Source organism: Ostrea edulis, chromosome 1 (genome assembly GCF_947568905.1).
Source record: "Ostrea edulis chromosome 1, xbOstEdul1.1, whole genome shotgun sequence".
NCBI classification, from domain to species: Eukaryota; Metazoa; Mollusca; class Bivalvia; order Ostreida; family Ostreidae; genus Ostrea; species Ostrea edulis.
In genome coordinates this window covers 7,063,098-7,079,207 of record NC_079164.1, presented here as the reverse complement: position 1 = coordinate 7,079,207, position 16,110 = coordinate 7,063,098, and the positions used below count along the sequence as shown (strand labels likewise).

The 16,110-nt window shown below is 37.2% G+C and overlaps 1 protein-coding gene across 5 annotated transcripts in view; it reads left to right on the top strand.

Annotated features, from left to right (window-relative positions):
• The first annotated feature begins 270 nt into the window (after positions 1–270).
• LOC125664287 (piwi-like protein 1) overlaps positions 271–16,110 on the top strand; it is a 51,361-nt gene continuing 35,521 nt past the window's right edge. For 2 of the 5 annotated variants that reach the window (XM_048896972.2, XM_048896970.2), the window contains exons 1-9: positions 711–821; positions 4,614–4,724; positions 4,900–5,140; positions 6,610–6,824; positions 8,131–8,255; positions 10,929–11,009; positions 11,098–11,295; positions 14,983–15,094; positions 15,516–15,639. In XM_048896972.2, the coding sequence (XP_048752929.1) occupies positions 4,626–4,724; positions 4,900–5,140; positions 6,610–6,824; positions 8,131–8,255; positions 10,929–11,009; positions 11,098–11,295; positions 14,983–15,094; positions 15,516–15,639 (1,195 nt within the window). In that variant the 5' untranslated portion in view covers positions 711–821; positions 4,614–4,625. Of the gene's footprint in view, positions 397–710; positions 822–3,958; positions 4,112–4,613; positions 4,725–4,899; positions 5,141–6,609; positions 6,825–8,130; positions 8,256–10,928; positions 11,010–11,097; positions 11,296–14,982; positions 15,095–15,515; positions 15,640–16,110 lie in introns of those variants that run through there. The other 3 variants (XM_048896973.2, XM_056152546.1, XM_048896974.2) reach the window with 3 other exon arrangements.

Genomic DNA, 16,110 nt, shown 5'->3' with positions numbered 1-16,110 from the left:
GAAAAAAATTAGGACTTCAAAGGTGCCGACAATTTTAAAGGTCCACCGTGTTTGGAGCAAATTTGTTCCACCGCGTTGTCTTCCTCTGTCATATGTTTTTGTGAAGTCAATGTGCATCTCTGTGGGCCTAAAATAATACTTTATTGTTTAAAGCTCCCTATAGTGTTTTCCAATATTTACTCTTTCTCTGCTCCTTTCCCTTTCCGATTTCCTCTGACTCCCACATCGGCCCCTTTCCACTTCAATCTGTGCAGTTTGGCACGCCTAAAGCTCTTACGTAACACCCAAATCCCGTGAATCACGTGTCACGAAACCCCAGCAGTCGCGTTAGAAGGAATGCTGAGAAAAGCGTGCGAAACTTGAAAGTTCAGATTGGAAACTATTAACTGTTATAAGGTAAGTATGTTTGAAATGAAACATGCATTATTGTGCAAAGGTGAGTGTGAAAGTCATAAAGCAGCTGAAAATGAAACAGGACTGTGGAAAAACATGCTGACCGCTGCATCGACAGCGATTCGGCCTGGGTACGCCGAGAAAGGCCTACACTAGCTGCTTTTTTGAAGCCTTTTTTGGCAGGCGGATCTAAACCAAGTGCTTAAATGGAGTGTAACAAAAAATATATCATAAATTTAAAGTAAAGCTTGGATAAAATCATACAGTTGTCCTCTGTAAATTTATTAAAAATCTATATACAACTGGATTTTTAAAAAGTGGTGATGAATCCTATTTCCCGGCATTTGACGAGTTGACACATGCGCAAAGCTACGAGAACGGCCATGATACCTTGAAGGACCCGAAACACGCGCATGATATATAGATTGGTAAGAATGTTGTGATTTTGTTAGTTTAAGCACGTGTGATATTCGAATTAACATTTTTGAGTTGTTTGCAGAAACTTGCATTGCGCGAGAACTGTTGTATGCTGACAGTATACCGCATACCAAGAATCAAGATTGTTCAACAACCCGCAATAATATACATGTAAACCATCGAGCATATACCTCCTATTTCTATATAGATGAAATCATTGATAGGATTGATGAATGCAGAATTTAGAAAAAGATATTGTAGATCTAGTGCACATATTCAAACGTAAACAAATGAATTATATATTGTAAACAAAGAACGACTGCTCTCCCTTTTCTAGTTTTGTTTTTGTTCGTCAATGCATGGCTATATGTAAATGAATGGAATAATAGGCAATGCGTTGATTTGAGAATATATAGTAAGATGTCAACAGCCAATGTTCATCATGCTAAACTTTTAGGAAATAGGGCAGTGACCTACATGGTCTGAACACAATTTCACAAACAAACCTTGTAAAGGTTGAGTTTCACTTTAAGGTAATATCAGGCTAAGGTATGTAGGCCTAATAAAAGTGTGTGGTTCCGGTAAGGACGACTGTCCCAAGATTTTATCCCGACCCTAAACTTTTTTTTAATATAATGCACATTGTTCAAGATTTTTTATGAGAAAGGGATGCATAATGTATACATTACCACTGTAATATATAGGTTTTTGATCCGTTTTCTTTCCAGTGAAGCTTGACTGTTAAGTTCATTATACTAAATATAGCCCACATATAGTTATTGGTATGCTTTTTCACGCACATTCTTCACACAAAAATAGATCTCTAGAAAATTACTACAGAACGTAAAATCTGGGAAATGAGAATCCTGTAATCTGCAAGTAATCAAATTATGAATTGCCCGAAGGTTCGCTGTATCTAAATTTTCACCTTGTATGTGCGTGATGCCATTTTCACACAATTTCTAGGCACATACTAATTAAAATAAATGAAGCTAGGTTTGGCCCTAATATGCCACTTTAAACATGTTAGTTATTTTAGGTTTATGAAAAGGTTAACCTGAAAGCTTTAATTTTGATCTTGTGCAAAAGAAATGAGAGCCGCAAAGTTTATGACATGCAATTATTTGTATTTACCCATCTCGTGCAGCAAAATTAGAAGGGTATGTTTGAATTTTTCTTACCACTACAGTCTCTAAAGCATTGTTCACCAATTGAATTTATGGCTTTGATCATTATCACCGCAGTCTCCATACGAGTAAAAGATTCTGGAGAGGGACGTTACAGGGTTCCAACTTCGACTGAATACCTTATGCAGGGTTCCCAGTAAGTTAAGAAGTAGCAGGTGAATTTAGAAAAAGTAGTCGGAAAAATATATGAGGCGCGAGGCACTAGGGGGGGTCTGGGCATGCTCCCCCGGAAAATTTTGAAAATTAGAAGGCTGTAGGAGGCATTTCCCTGAATTTAGGCACTTGAATCTAGCATCAAAATCATCTGTAAAATATCAGCAAAATGTGTTATTTACATTCAAGTGACTAGTAATTTATTTTTTCTATAATGATAAGGAGATTTTATCGTAAGCCAAGACATGTTTTGTCGACAATGTGCACATGTTCATGGACTCATGGATGCGTATTTCAGGGCTCGAAATTAACATGTGTCCGTCAGGCTGTGACTGGCGGACTGACTGACATGTTTTAGTCAGTCCAATGGGACTGGTTAATTTTCTAACTTCAGCATCATTTTGGAAAATATACTGATGAAATTTTATACACACATTTGGCATGCTTCGATCTGTAGATATCAGATGAATCTGATTCGTAAATATAAATCCCACATTTAAGTGTTACAATATTATCTGAGGCATATTGAATTTAATTTCATTTTAATAACATTAACGAAATATGTTTAATTATTTCTGGAAAACTCTGTTGGACTGGTGAATTTTCCTGCGGACTGGTTGAAATTATACACCATCAGTCCGGCTGGACTGGTTACATAAAAAGTTAGTTTCAAGCCCTGCTCCCATTGAATGCTTCCTAACGTTGGTTTCTTTGCAAAATGACCCAACAGAACTGTGATTTTCTCTATGCTTCACTCTACTTTCGTTTTGCATTAAAGAAAATGGGGATGGGAAATTTTTTTTACTGAAAACAAAACTGGTAATAATCTTTATAAAGTGAAAACTGACTTCCTGTTGTGTTTCGTTCATTCTGTTTAAAGCGTTGTTTACCGTACATTTTTTGGTACCAATATCCTCCATGTGGAGCCTCTTGGTAAAATTAAAATAAGTTTCAAGTCATTGAATTAATAATGATATAGCACGACCTTGTTTTGTAATCTATAGAAAGTAAGCAGTGATTTTACTCAAAGTAGGGGGCAAGAAATCGCCGGATGCTGGCTCTAAATGAGAACCCTGCTTAGGGGCCAAGTGGGCCCCTGAACAAGAAATCCTTTTAGCCTATATGAAAGTTTAGTAGCCCACACATGGAAATTAAATACCACGATTTTGTACAAGAAAAAAGAAACATCAGATCACATTGCAATTCATTTAAAAACTAAAATTATCAATATTCAAATTGTGTTTCCTTCTCCGTAATTCTTTCAAATGCCCCTCTCTCTCATTTCATCAACCTATCAAAAATATCAGAGTTCATGGACTTTATGATCTTCGCGGCGTCTGACTTTAACGCACGTTTCTTCAGACTTATGTGATTTCAAAATTTCAAAGCTTTACAATGCTGTCAAGTTTATAACTCAAGTAAGCTGTCACAACGATTTGACCTATTGTGTCATGTTTTGTACACACAACATGTCATCCCCTTCAAGTCCATGGACTTAATGATTTTGCAGCGTCCCATTTCAACACATGCTTCTTCAGACTTTATATGCGATTCTGAAAGTTCTAAGCTTCACAATGCTGTCAAGTTTATAACCCGGGCAACCTGTCGTAACGATTGGACCTTGTGTGTCGTGTTTTGTACACACGGCACATGCCATCCCCTTTTTGTTGTCTTTGAGCCATATTTTCCCCCTTCTTTCCATATTGGTATAATCTGATGCTTTCTTTTTACTTGAAGTAACCCTTGTGTTGTTCAACTTCTACTGGTTTATGTATTGGAAGGTTTGATGTCCAAGGACTGTCTCGCAAAGTGGCAAACTCGCAACCAGAAATTGAACTTCGTTTATATACTCAGATTGTCGGAAAGAAAAATGTTGATCGGACAATTATGGTCGCCATGAGAGCGACGAGAATGGAAATTTGGGGTGCCCACAAGCAAAGTATAGTCGCCAATGCGAGTGGGTGAGCGGTAATTTGGAACCCTGCCCATTGAATAAACAGACTTGTTCTCCCAAGGACTGCAAAAATGCACACATTTATGTGTAAGAGCAATGGAGCATCAACCTGGAATGCCTGCATTTTGAAATTCCATTAAATTTCGCTGATGCAATTGCCCACATGGCAAAGACAAATTCCCATAACTAAACTTATTATTAGTGGCTTCCATCAATATCTATGATTTGAATACGATCAGATGTGGAGAAATATAAAAAGGAAATTGTTAAATTTTGCACTTGCAACATCTCTATGCGTTGGTTTTAAATATTTGGTACTCGATCCCAAATCAGAAAAGTGCTTGAATGTACTCATTTAGATACGCAGATTCAAACCTTAAGTCAATTTTACAACTACATTTTAAAATCATGTGTGTTTTGTAGTTAAAGTTGTGGATTTATGAGTCCTTCAGACTCTTGATTTGTGTTGATGGGTTTCCAAATACATCATTACAACTTCTCATTTGCAGATTTAAATAAATATGTCGGGAAGAGGACGAGCGCGAGCTCGAGGAAGGGCCCGAGGTGCATCAGAAGACCAGGCTAGACGTCCAGGAGAACAGACCGCACCACCACGGGAGGTAAGTAGTCGTAAACGCCAGGGACAGATGACCAGGACAACAGACCGCACCACTAAGGGGTAAAAAATCCTGACCGGGGACATGGCTTAGAAGGAGGGTGTGTGTATGTAATCCTGAGATTGCTGTTAAGGAATACAATGTGTAATTCATGCAATGCTGTACCATTTCTTTGTAGCAACCACCTTCGTCAGCTCCTGCACCTGCTCCGGCTGGTGGACCCCCAGCAGCCAGTGGTAGAGCCTCTTACAGGGGTGGTGCCAAGGAACCACGGCCGGGGATTGCCAGCGCGAGTGGAGATGTACCGGTGGATGCTATGTCTAAGTTGACTGTAGGGACACGAGATGTAGGGGAGAAACGTGATCGCATGTACTACTCAGATCCTGAGACAAAGCCAGCATGGTTAAGTGACAAGAAAGGTGAATAATGTGATGAGATTGTATTGCATGTGTACAGTCCCTGAGATGAAAGTGGCTGGGCTCGTTTACAGGAAAGAGGAACTTTGGGATCAAAATTACTTGGAAATGCAGTGCTCCCTTGATAAATTGCCAACTTTTATTCCATGATAAATTTATGCAGTAAAGCAGAAGTGGCAATATATCAAATTCTCTTGTTACTGACAATTTAATGAGCAGTCAAAAAAAAATTCTGTAAATTTATTTGGGCTCCATTCTGTTTAGACATTTAGATAATCTTGAGTTTAAATCGGCAATTAATTGTGATTTACCTGACCACCAGAATACATTGTCCAGACTGTCACACTTTACCATACAGCTCTCAAAAGTACAGGTGTGGTAACTGGTGGGTGTCAGGTAATTGGCATTATTATGGAGGGTGAACTACAAAATTTGTTCTTTCAAAATTTCAGACAGTAAGCGTGAGTGACATTATAGGGGGTGTTCAGTATATTGAGGAAGCACTGTACTTATTAAACGTAATTTAAAAATTTTGATGAAATTAAAAATTGAAGGCACTGATAAGTCCTTGAAGTATACATGATTTGTCGCCCAGTTTTGAAGTGAGGACTTTCTATTAGAGTTTTTTTTTATGGGTATTAGAGATGTGCATGTGAGGACTATTACAGAGTGTTTGTATGGGTATGGGTATTAGAGATGTGCATGTGAGGACTATTACAGAGTGTTTGTATGGGTATTATAGATGTGCATGTGAGGATATTACAGAGTGTTTGTATGGGTATTAGAGATGTGCATGTGAGGATATTACAGAGTGTTTGTATGGGTATTATAGATGTGCATGTGAGGACTATTACAGAGTGTTTGTATGGGTATTATAGATGTGCATGTGAGGACTATTACAGAGTGTTTGTATGGGTATTATAGATGTGCATGTGAGGACTATTACAGAGTGTTTGTATGGGTATTATAGATGTGCATGTGAGGACTATTACAGAGTGTTTGTATGGGTATTAGAGATGTGCATATGAGGACTATTACAGAGTGTTTGTATGGGTATTATAGATGTGCATGTGAGGACTATTACAGAGTGTTTGTATGGGTATTATAGATGTGCATGTGAGGACTATTACAGAGTGTTTGTATGGGTATTATAGATGTGCATGTGAGGACTATTACAGAGTGTTTGTATGGGTATGGGTATTAGAAGTGTGCATGTGAGGACCTTAACAGTGTTTGTATGGGTATTATAGATGTGCATGGAGCAAGAATTTTTGATTTTCATAAGTTTTGATAAAATTGCAGATTGTTGAACCAAAAGTTATGAATAAATTTTGCAAAATTCCTCAGTTTTGAAGCCAAGGTCTTTGCAAACAATTTCAGTAATGCCCAATTGTCATCAGTTTCACAAATACCTCTTATTCGCTTACCTAGTTTTTAAAAACAAGTAATGCTATGAATTGTTTAATGTGCAGGAACCTCGGGAACCCAACTACCAGTTGTTACAAACTATTTTAAGCTGGAGATGGCACCTGACTGGCATCTGTACCAATATCATGTGGAGTTTAACCCCCCAATCGATTCCAGGAAGATGAGAATGGCCCTTCTCATGCACCACGAAAACTTACTGGGAAAAACAAAGGCCTTTGATGGAATGATTTTATACCTCAGTCATCGTCTGCAAGAACAGGTTTAAAATTTGACAGATTTTTAGGCCACCTGAGCTGAAAGCTCGGGGTAAGCTTTGCTGATTGCCTGTTGTCCGTCGTCTGTCCATCTATAAGCTTTTTACATTTTTCGACTTGGCCTATTTCAACTGAACTTGGCAAAAGGCATCTCAATGGGGAGATAATGATTCATCAGAAAAATGAGGTGTGGTCATTTAAAATTTTTCTCAAGACCCACTGGGCTAGAAAAATTTACATTTTAATGAAAGCTTCTGGACAAAGTGCAGATTCAGGTTTGTAAAACTCGTGGCCCCAGAGGTAGGTTTGGACCACAATAGTGATTAAAGTATAGGGAATATTTTGAAATATGTGCCAAGGTGACTCGGGTGAGTAATGTGGCCCATGTGCCTCTTGTTCAAATTTAGTATGAAATATGTGACATGGGGATTTCAGGACTAATACACCCCAAGGTCTTGGAGGGAGGACTAGTCCCCAAAAAATTTACGAATTTTCAAAAACCTTTTCTCATATGCAAGAAAAACCGAATACATAGTCATATGATCATCAGGGTAAAGATTCTGACTTCAGAACGGGACCAAATTTGGCATAGTGCCCATATGCAAAACCTTTAATTCTATTGATTTTGAATTTAAAGGGAGTTGATAGTCATTTACGAAATTGTAAATTTCATGATCCCACGGGTAGGGAATATTGTATCAGGGTGGGGCATTGACCTCTAACCTTAAACATAAACATGGTATAACTTGAGAACTGGGACCGATAGAGACAAGGAAGCGTCAGAAATGATAAAAGGGTGTAGTGACCTACAAACTAGTATCCTTATTGACCTTGACCTTGATTATAAAAAAACTTGTATAACTTGAGAACCAGAAATGATAGAGACATGGGATCATCAAAAATGATAAGAGGGTGTTCGGACCTACAAACTAGTATCAAGGACAAGTGGCACCAGTATTGCTGAAGGAAAAAAGGGGGATTTCAAATCAAAGCCTTCATGATCTAGATTTTTTAAATGAAATGTTCGTATGTATTTTGCCAAGGGAGAAAAATACTAGACGAAGCCACTTTTATACAGCCAGTACTTTATTTGGGAGACTATAATCAATAGATGTAATCATATCTTGTTACTACTATTTAGACTACCAATGAAGGCTGTGCAACTTGGTATTATTCAAGATTACATTAAAAAAATTACTAAAATTTTGTTTCTTCTGTGGTGTTAAATTCATAAATTCACCACCAAACCCCTTCTCCTATGGAGTAAAATGCATGTTTTTCTTTCAATTTGAATTTTGTTAACATTTGAAGGTGACGGAAGTATACAGTCAAAGAAATTCTGACAGCGCACAGATCCGGATCACCATCACACGCACGAATGAGCTGCCTCCATCTTCACCTCAGGTCATGCAGGTGTACAACATCATCTTCAGGAGGTACATTTATATAGGCTGCACAGAAAATCTTTTTACTGCAGATACTTTCCATGATTTTCACCATGGATATTTTATGAAGGATTGATAAAAGCAAACCCTATTTTCTTTAACATCCATTGTAAAACTGTCTTATAACAGGAATACCTGTAAAGTGCGAAACGAAATCGTTTTGCACTTTACAGGTACCCCTTATAACAGATGCATAGAGATTGTGATTCGAGTTTTAGAAGTTTAATGTGAGTTTTATACTTGTCATAATTTGTATAATAATTTGCTTATTTTTAGAAGATGTGAATTTTTTACTTGCCATAATTTGTATAACTTGCTTATTATTAGAAGTTTGATGTGGATTTGATACTTGCCTTAATTTGTATAATAATTCCTTATTTTTATGCCCCCCTTTGAAAAAGAGGGGGCATATTGTTTTGCAACTGTCGTTCGGTCTGTAGACCATGTGTTGTCCGCTCAATATCTTGAGAACCATTCACTTGATGATAATGATATTTCATGTGAGGGTTGGTTATGAGTAGAAGAAGACCCCTAGTGTTTTTCAGGTCCAAAGGTCAAGGGTCAATCTACTCTGGACATCGGAATATAATGTCTGCTCAATATCTTGAGAACCCTTTGCTTGAAAAACATCAAACTTAGCACACTGGTACATCCGAAGGAGTAGATGACCCCTATTGATTTTGAGGTCATATGGTCAAGGGTCAAACTGGGCAAAGGAATATACTGACCATTCAATGTCCAGAGAACCCTTTGCTTGACAGACATCAAACTTGGCACACCAGTACATCTTCAGAAGAAAATGACCACTATTGATTTTGAGGTCACATGGTCAAAGGTCAAGGGTCAAACTGGACATAGGAATATACTGTCTGCTCATTATCTTGAGAACCCTTTGCTTGACAGACATCAAACTTGGCACACTGGTACAACTTAAGGAGAAGATGATCCCTATTGATTTTGAGGTCACATGGTCAAAGGTCAAGGGTTAAACTGGACATAAGAATATAATGTCCACTCAATATCTTGAGAACCCTTTGCTTGACAGACATCAAACTTAGTACACTGGTGTATCTTCAGGAGAAGATGACTCCTATTGATTTTGAGGTCACATTTTCAAAGGTCAAGCGTCAAACTGGACATTGGAATATACTGTCTGCTCAATATCTTGAGAACCCTTTGCTTGACAGACATCTAACTTGGTACACTGGTACGTATTCAGGAAAAGATGACCCCTATTGATTTTGAAGTCACATGGTCAAAGGTCAAGGGTCAACCTGGACATTGGAATATACTGTCCGCTCAATATCTTGAGAACCCTTTGCTTGACAGACATCAAACTTAGTACAGTGATGTATATTCAGGAGGAGATGACTCCTATTGATTTTGAGGTCACATGGTCAAAGGTCAAACTAAACAGTAATATACTGTCCACTCAATATCTTGATTACCGTTTTGCTTGACAGACATCAAACTTGTACACTGGTACATCTTCAAGAGAAGATGACCCATATTGATTTTGAGGTCAAAAGTCACTTGTTGAACTGGACATAGTAATATGCTGTCTCCTATATTTTAAGAATTATTTGCTTGATTGACACCAAACTTGGTACACTGGTACAGCATAAGGAGTAAATGACCCCTATTGATTTTTAGGTCACATGGTCAATTCACTCTTGACATAGGAAGATATTGCCTGCTCAATATTTTGAATTGATGATACTACTATCAATTAAGTGATGTGTATATATAACCCTTTTCAATTTTGCACCATGGGGGGCATATGTGGTTTACAAACATCTCTTGTTAGAAGTTTGATGTGCATTTTATACTTGCCATAAATTGTATAATAATTTTATTATTAAAAGTTTAATGTGAATTTTATACTTGCCATAATTTGTATAATAATTTGCTTATTATTAAAAGTTTAATGTGAATTTTGTACTTGCCATAATTTGTATAATAATTTGCATATTAAAAGTTTGATGTGAATTTTATACTTGCCATAATTTGTATAATAATTTGCTTATTATTAAAAGTTTAATGTGAATTTTATACTTGCCATAATTTGTATAATAATTTGCTTATTATTAAAAGTTTAATGTGAATTTTATACTTGCCATAATTTGTATAATAATTTGCTTATTAAAGGTTTAATGTGAATTTTGTACTTGCCATAATTTGTATAATAATTTGCTTATTATTAAAAGTTTAATGTGAATTTTATACTTGCCATAATTTGTATAATAATTTGCTTATTATTAAAAGTTTAATGTGACTTTTATACTTGCCTTAATTTGTATAATAAATTGCTTATTATTAAAAGTTTGATGTGAATTTTATATTTGCCATAATTTGTATAATTGCTTATTATTAAAAGTTTAATGTGAATTTTATACTTGCCATAATTTGTATAATAATTTGCTTATTATTAAAAGTTTAAAGGGAATTTTATACTAGCCATAATTTGTATAATAATTTGCTTATTATTAAAAGTTTGATGTGAATTTTATACTCGCCTGAATTTTTATAATAATTTGTTTATTTTTAGAAGTTTGATGTGAATTTGATACTTGCCTTAATTTGTATAATAATAATTTGCTTATTTTTGTGAATTTGATACTTGCCTTAATTTGTATAATAATTTTGCTTATTTTGATTCTCCAGAGTGTTGGCCACCATAGATATGAAACAAATCGGCCGAAACTACTTCAATCCCAGCTTGTCTGTAGACATTCCGCAGCACAAGTACGTACATCAAATTGTTGTGGATCCTTCCATATAGCAGTTAGGTTGCATAGACAAGTGCTATGGTTTTCTGTTCATTGTTTTTCAGACTTTCAGTCATGCCTGGATTTGTGACTGCCATTGCAAAGCACGAGTACGACACGTTACTGTGTGCTGACATCAGCCACAAGATCACCCGTTCAGACACGCTACTGGACATGATGTACAACCTCTACAACCAGAATAGAGGAGACAGTTTCTATGATGATTGTGTGCGAATGTTTGTAGGATCCATTGTCCTCACACGGTACGTGAAGTCCACCGCTATTGGGACTGTTGAATGGTTCTGTTTCTTTGAATAATTTGTTTGCGTCTGTCTTTGATTGGCTATGTTATGGTGTGAGCTTTCTTGTCTGCCCATTTTATCTTTTCACAATGAAGCCAACAACAAAAGTTGTTGAGTTTCTGCTAACGTTCCAGAAGAAAATAGGGTAGGTACATGTAGGTAGGAAATAATTTTTTTTTCAAAGTATGTGCAAACATTGTAAACTCTAACAAGTTAAATGTTCTTTTGAATTTTATACTTTCAAAATAAAATTTTGCTTAAATTGCATTGCAAGTAAACTTTCAATCATAACATTTTACCTGTTATTGGCTGAGGTTTATTTCCATATGTTTTTTAAGAAACAATATTTTTCAATGAAACATATAGGGCCTAAAAACAAAAATTGTGTGTTTCAGGTAACCCGACCTAACTTACAAAAATGCGCTGATCCTAAAGATTTTTTAAGGTATTCAATGTATAATGACCATATTTCATATCTAATAAATGGATGGTGGAATATTTGTAATGGTATCATTTTGAAGGGTTCATCAAATAAAAATAACCCACCACAAGAATTTTCAAAATTTTGTTTACTGCTTGATTTATTTCACCTAGAATTTAACATTGAAGTATACGGGAAAAGCATGTTTTATTACAATATTTTAAAAACATATATTTTCACACTAATCTCTTGGTAGAAAGTTACATACACTTTATTTTTATGAAAATATGAAATAAAATTAATCATTGACCACACACATTTTTAGAAAATTAGATTTTTCATATTTTTACAAAGGGCAGACAACTCTTCCAAAAAATTTTTCATTATCTTTTCATTATACATGGAATACCTTAAAGTCCGTTTTTATCCGATTAATATTCCTATTATTTCTGTGTTAAAATACGTTTTTATTAGAATATTTTTTTCTCATTCTTAAGAAATGTCTTCAACAAGATAAGTAGGCTTACAGTGAACATATAACGATATTAAAATCAACATGCAAGCGTTTTAATGACGGATCCGATGGCATGGCAGGATGTTACGTGGTCATAGGGTCAAGGATATTGCACTTTGATAACAAGAATTCTGTAAAACAACTAGTCCAAAAAAAAAATGGCATCAAGTTTAATACTAATTCGAAAAATGTTTATTTTCCAGGGAGCAAATAAAAAAAATATATTGCAATTTCCAAGTGTGGAAAAAATGATAGGTGCGAGGCAAATTTCACAGGTCGGTCGGAGTACATCAAACAAATTAATTTTTTATTTTAAGCCTTAGTGAGAATTTTTGCCTGTTCTACAATGTATCAGAAGAGCGATTCTAGGCCCATGGGGCCTCTTGTTTAATGTTAATGCACCTATTATTTAAAGCCTTTCATCAGTGCATGCTCTTTTAAAGGCAATGAAGTTTTAAGAACACATCTTGTTATATCCCCCCCACCCCCCCCACAACAAGTTGGGGGGGGGGGGGTATACTGGAATCTGGTTGTCCATCCGTAGACGCAATGGTTTCCGGGCTCTAAAGCATTATCCTTTCCACCTTCCGTCATCATATCATATATATGGACTACCCATGGGATGAAGATGTTCCCTATCGATTTTGGGGTCAAAGGTCAAGCGCGCTGGACATCTAAGTAGCAATATGGTTTCCGGGCTCTAAAGCGTTATCCTTTCCACCTGCAGTCACCATATCATACATATGGACTACCCATGGGATGAAGATGTTCCCTATCGATTTTGGGGTCAAAAGGTCAAAGGTCAAGTGCACTGGACATTGAAGTAGCAATATGGTTTCCGGGCTCTAAAGCGTTATTCTTTCCACCTACAGTCACCATATCATACATATGGACTAACCATGGGATGAAGATGTTCCCTATCGATTTTGGGGTCAAAGGTCACGTACACTGGACATCGAAGTAGCAATATGGTTCGGTTTGTCATGCCATTTGTTTTTTACACTCAGAAAAGAGGTAGTTCATACCTATTACCAACACCCTTTGGGAGATTAGGGTAAGCGTGGGGTATTCTTAGTGAGCATTGCTCACAGTACCTCTTGTTATACCCCCCCCCCCCCCCCCCCCCGCAACAAGGGGGGGGGGGGTATACTGGAATCGGGTTGTCCGTCTGTCTGTCCATCCATCCGTCCGTCCGTCTGCAGACGCAATGGTTTCCGGGCTCTAAAGCATTATCCTTTCCACCTACCATCACCATATTATATATATGGACTACCCATGGGATGAAGATGTTCCCTATCGATTTTGGGGTCCAAAGGTCAAGCACACTGGACATCGAAGTAGCAATATGGTTCGGTTTGTCATGCCATTTGTTTTTTACACTCAGAAAAGAGGTAGTTTATACCTATTACCAACACCCTTTAGGAGATTGGGGTAAGCGGGGGGTATTCTTAGTGAGCATTGCTCACAGTACATCTTGTTTTATACTGTTACTGAACATTAGAATTTATCTTAGATATTCAGAACAGGAAATTTTTTCTAGATTTTGTAGCCCATGAAAGTAGTGATACTTTTCCACTAGTATTGAGGTGACTGATAAGGCATATGGGTCTCTTGTTCAAGCAAAAACTGGGCAGAATACCTGCTTTTTAGCATTGGGAATGGGGCTTATTTTCTTATCTCTACAGACCTTAAAAAAGTCCCTGTTACAACCACCAAGCATGGTCAGTAGATGCATCTTTTGGGGAAGATGGGTCATGAATTAAAATATGTCACTGGCCTGATTATTGGAGATTGATCACTACATGCATGTATAGTCATATCCTGTTTGGATTAGCACTGAGGATAAGATGATGCATTGTGGGGATAATGTGACCCGAAAGGTGGTTGCTTTGGCCTCATTATACCCCCCCCCCCCCCGCAACAAGTTGTGGGGGGGGGGGGGTATACTGGAATCGGGTTGTCTGTCCGTCCGTCTGTAGACGCAATGGTTTCCGGGCTCTAAAGCATTATCCTTTCCACCTACCGTCACCATATCATATATATGGACTACCCATGGGATGAAGATGTTCCCTATCGATTTTGGGGTCAAAAGGTCAAAGGTCAAGTGCACTGGACATCGAAGTAGCAATATGGTTTCCGGGCTTTAAAGCGTTATCCTTTCCAACTACAGTCACCATATCATACATATGGACTAACCATGGGATGAAGATGTTCCCTATCGATTTTGGGGTCCAAAGGTCAAGCGCACTGGACATCGAAGTAGCAATATGGTTTCCGGGCTCTAAAGTATTATCCTTTCCACCTACAGTCACCATATCATACATATGGACTACCCATGGGATGAAGATGTTCCCTATCGATTTTGGGATCAAAAGGTCAAAGGTCACGTGCACTGGACATCGAAGTAGCAATATGTTTCGGTTTGTCATGCCATTTGTTTTTTACACTCAGAAAAGAGGTAGTTTATACCTATTACCAACACCCTTTGGGAGATTGAGGTAAGCGGGGGATATTCTTAGTGAACATTGCTCACAGTACCTCTTGTTTTAAAATTTTATGGCTATATAAAGTTAAACTGCATCCCGATCATGTCTACCACACTGTTGGATTTGGGTGGTGTGCTTTACTGAGGGATTGGGTATGCAAACATAGGTATGCATCCTGTACATGTACCCTAGCCCTGGTGTAGTATGTTTTATTTACTGTGTTGTAGGTATAACAACAAAACGTACCGTGTTGATGATTTTGACTGGGACAAGAGACCAGATTTTTCCTTCAAGCTGAGAAACGATGTCAGCATTACTCTTGCTGAGTATTACAAAAAGGTAAATTATTGTCATCAAGAATTGCTCTTAGACCCTCTGATGTTTAGCAAATTATTACCCCGTGTAAACTAGAGTATTTCACAAAGTTCAGTGATTTTATTAAATTTTGTACATGTCTACAACAAAAAGATCGATTTATTAAGTGCAATGTGCATGTTGTCCAAAACTGAAATTCACGACTCCTGGGTCCAGACCCCAGGGTCGTAGCTAAGTTAGTCGTATATTAAAGATGCATTATATTTCAGGAAATTTTCTTCTATGGACATGAAGCGGTCTATATTAGATTACAAAATTTTACGATTAGTTCCGGAATTGACTTGGATAAAGATTGGGAAATCTTCATCATGCTAAGTTCTCTTGCAAGAGTATGAGGCTCCTCGAAGTTTAAGAGTGAAAATTTTTTTCTTCTGAATATTTTCAGAACTACAATATCACAGTGACAGATATGAACCAACCTCTATTGGTGTCCAGACCAAAGAAAAAGGACATCAGAATGGGTCGCACCGAGCCAATCTACCTCCTACCAGAATTGTGTACTCTGACAGGTAAAGCAAGAGTAGTCACATTTGTAAATATTGTATACTACTTTTTTTGGAACCACATTACAGTAGAGGATTACTTTTGCTTAACCAAACGCAGGCCTGGATTTCTCGGAAGAAAACCAGCATAAAAGATAATGTCAACTTCTAACTTGGATGTTTTTTAGCCGAGTTGCGTAGCAAATCTCGGCTTTTAACTTGGTGAAGGATGGGCATCCAGGCGGGCGGCGTCCACAATTAGCTTGTCAGGTCTCAAACTTTCATACTTGTTGGTGCATCTATGTGAGACTTGCATTACATGATCACATCCTTAAGAGGAAAGTGTCTATTTATAATCTTGGTTTGTTTGGGTTTTTCTTTTTTGCATTGATGCAAATTGTGCTAATGCAAAATGTAATTTTTATCATATGCATCGTTATCGGGCACATAGAATCAAGGAAAGAGGACACCTAGAGGGTCTGTCCCCCACCTTTATCA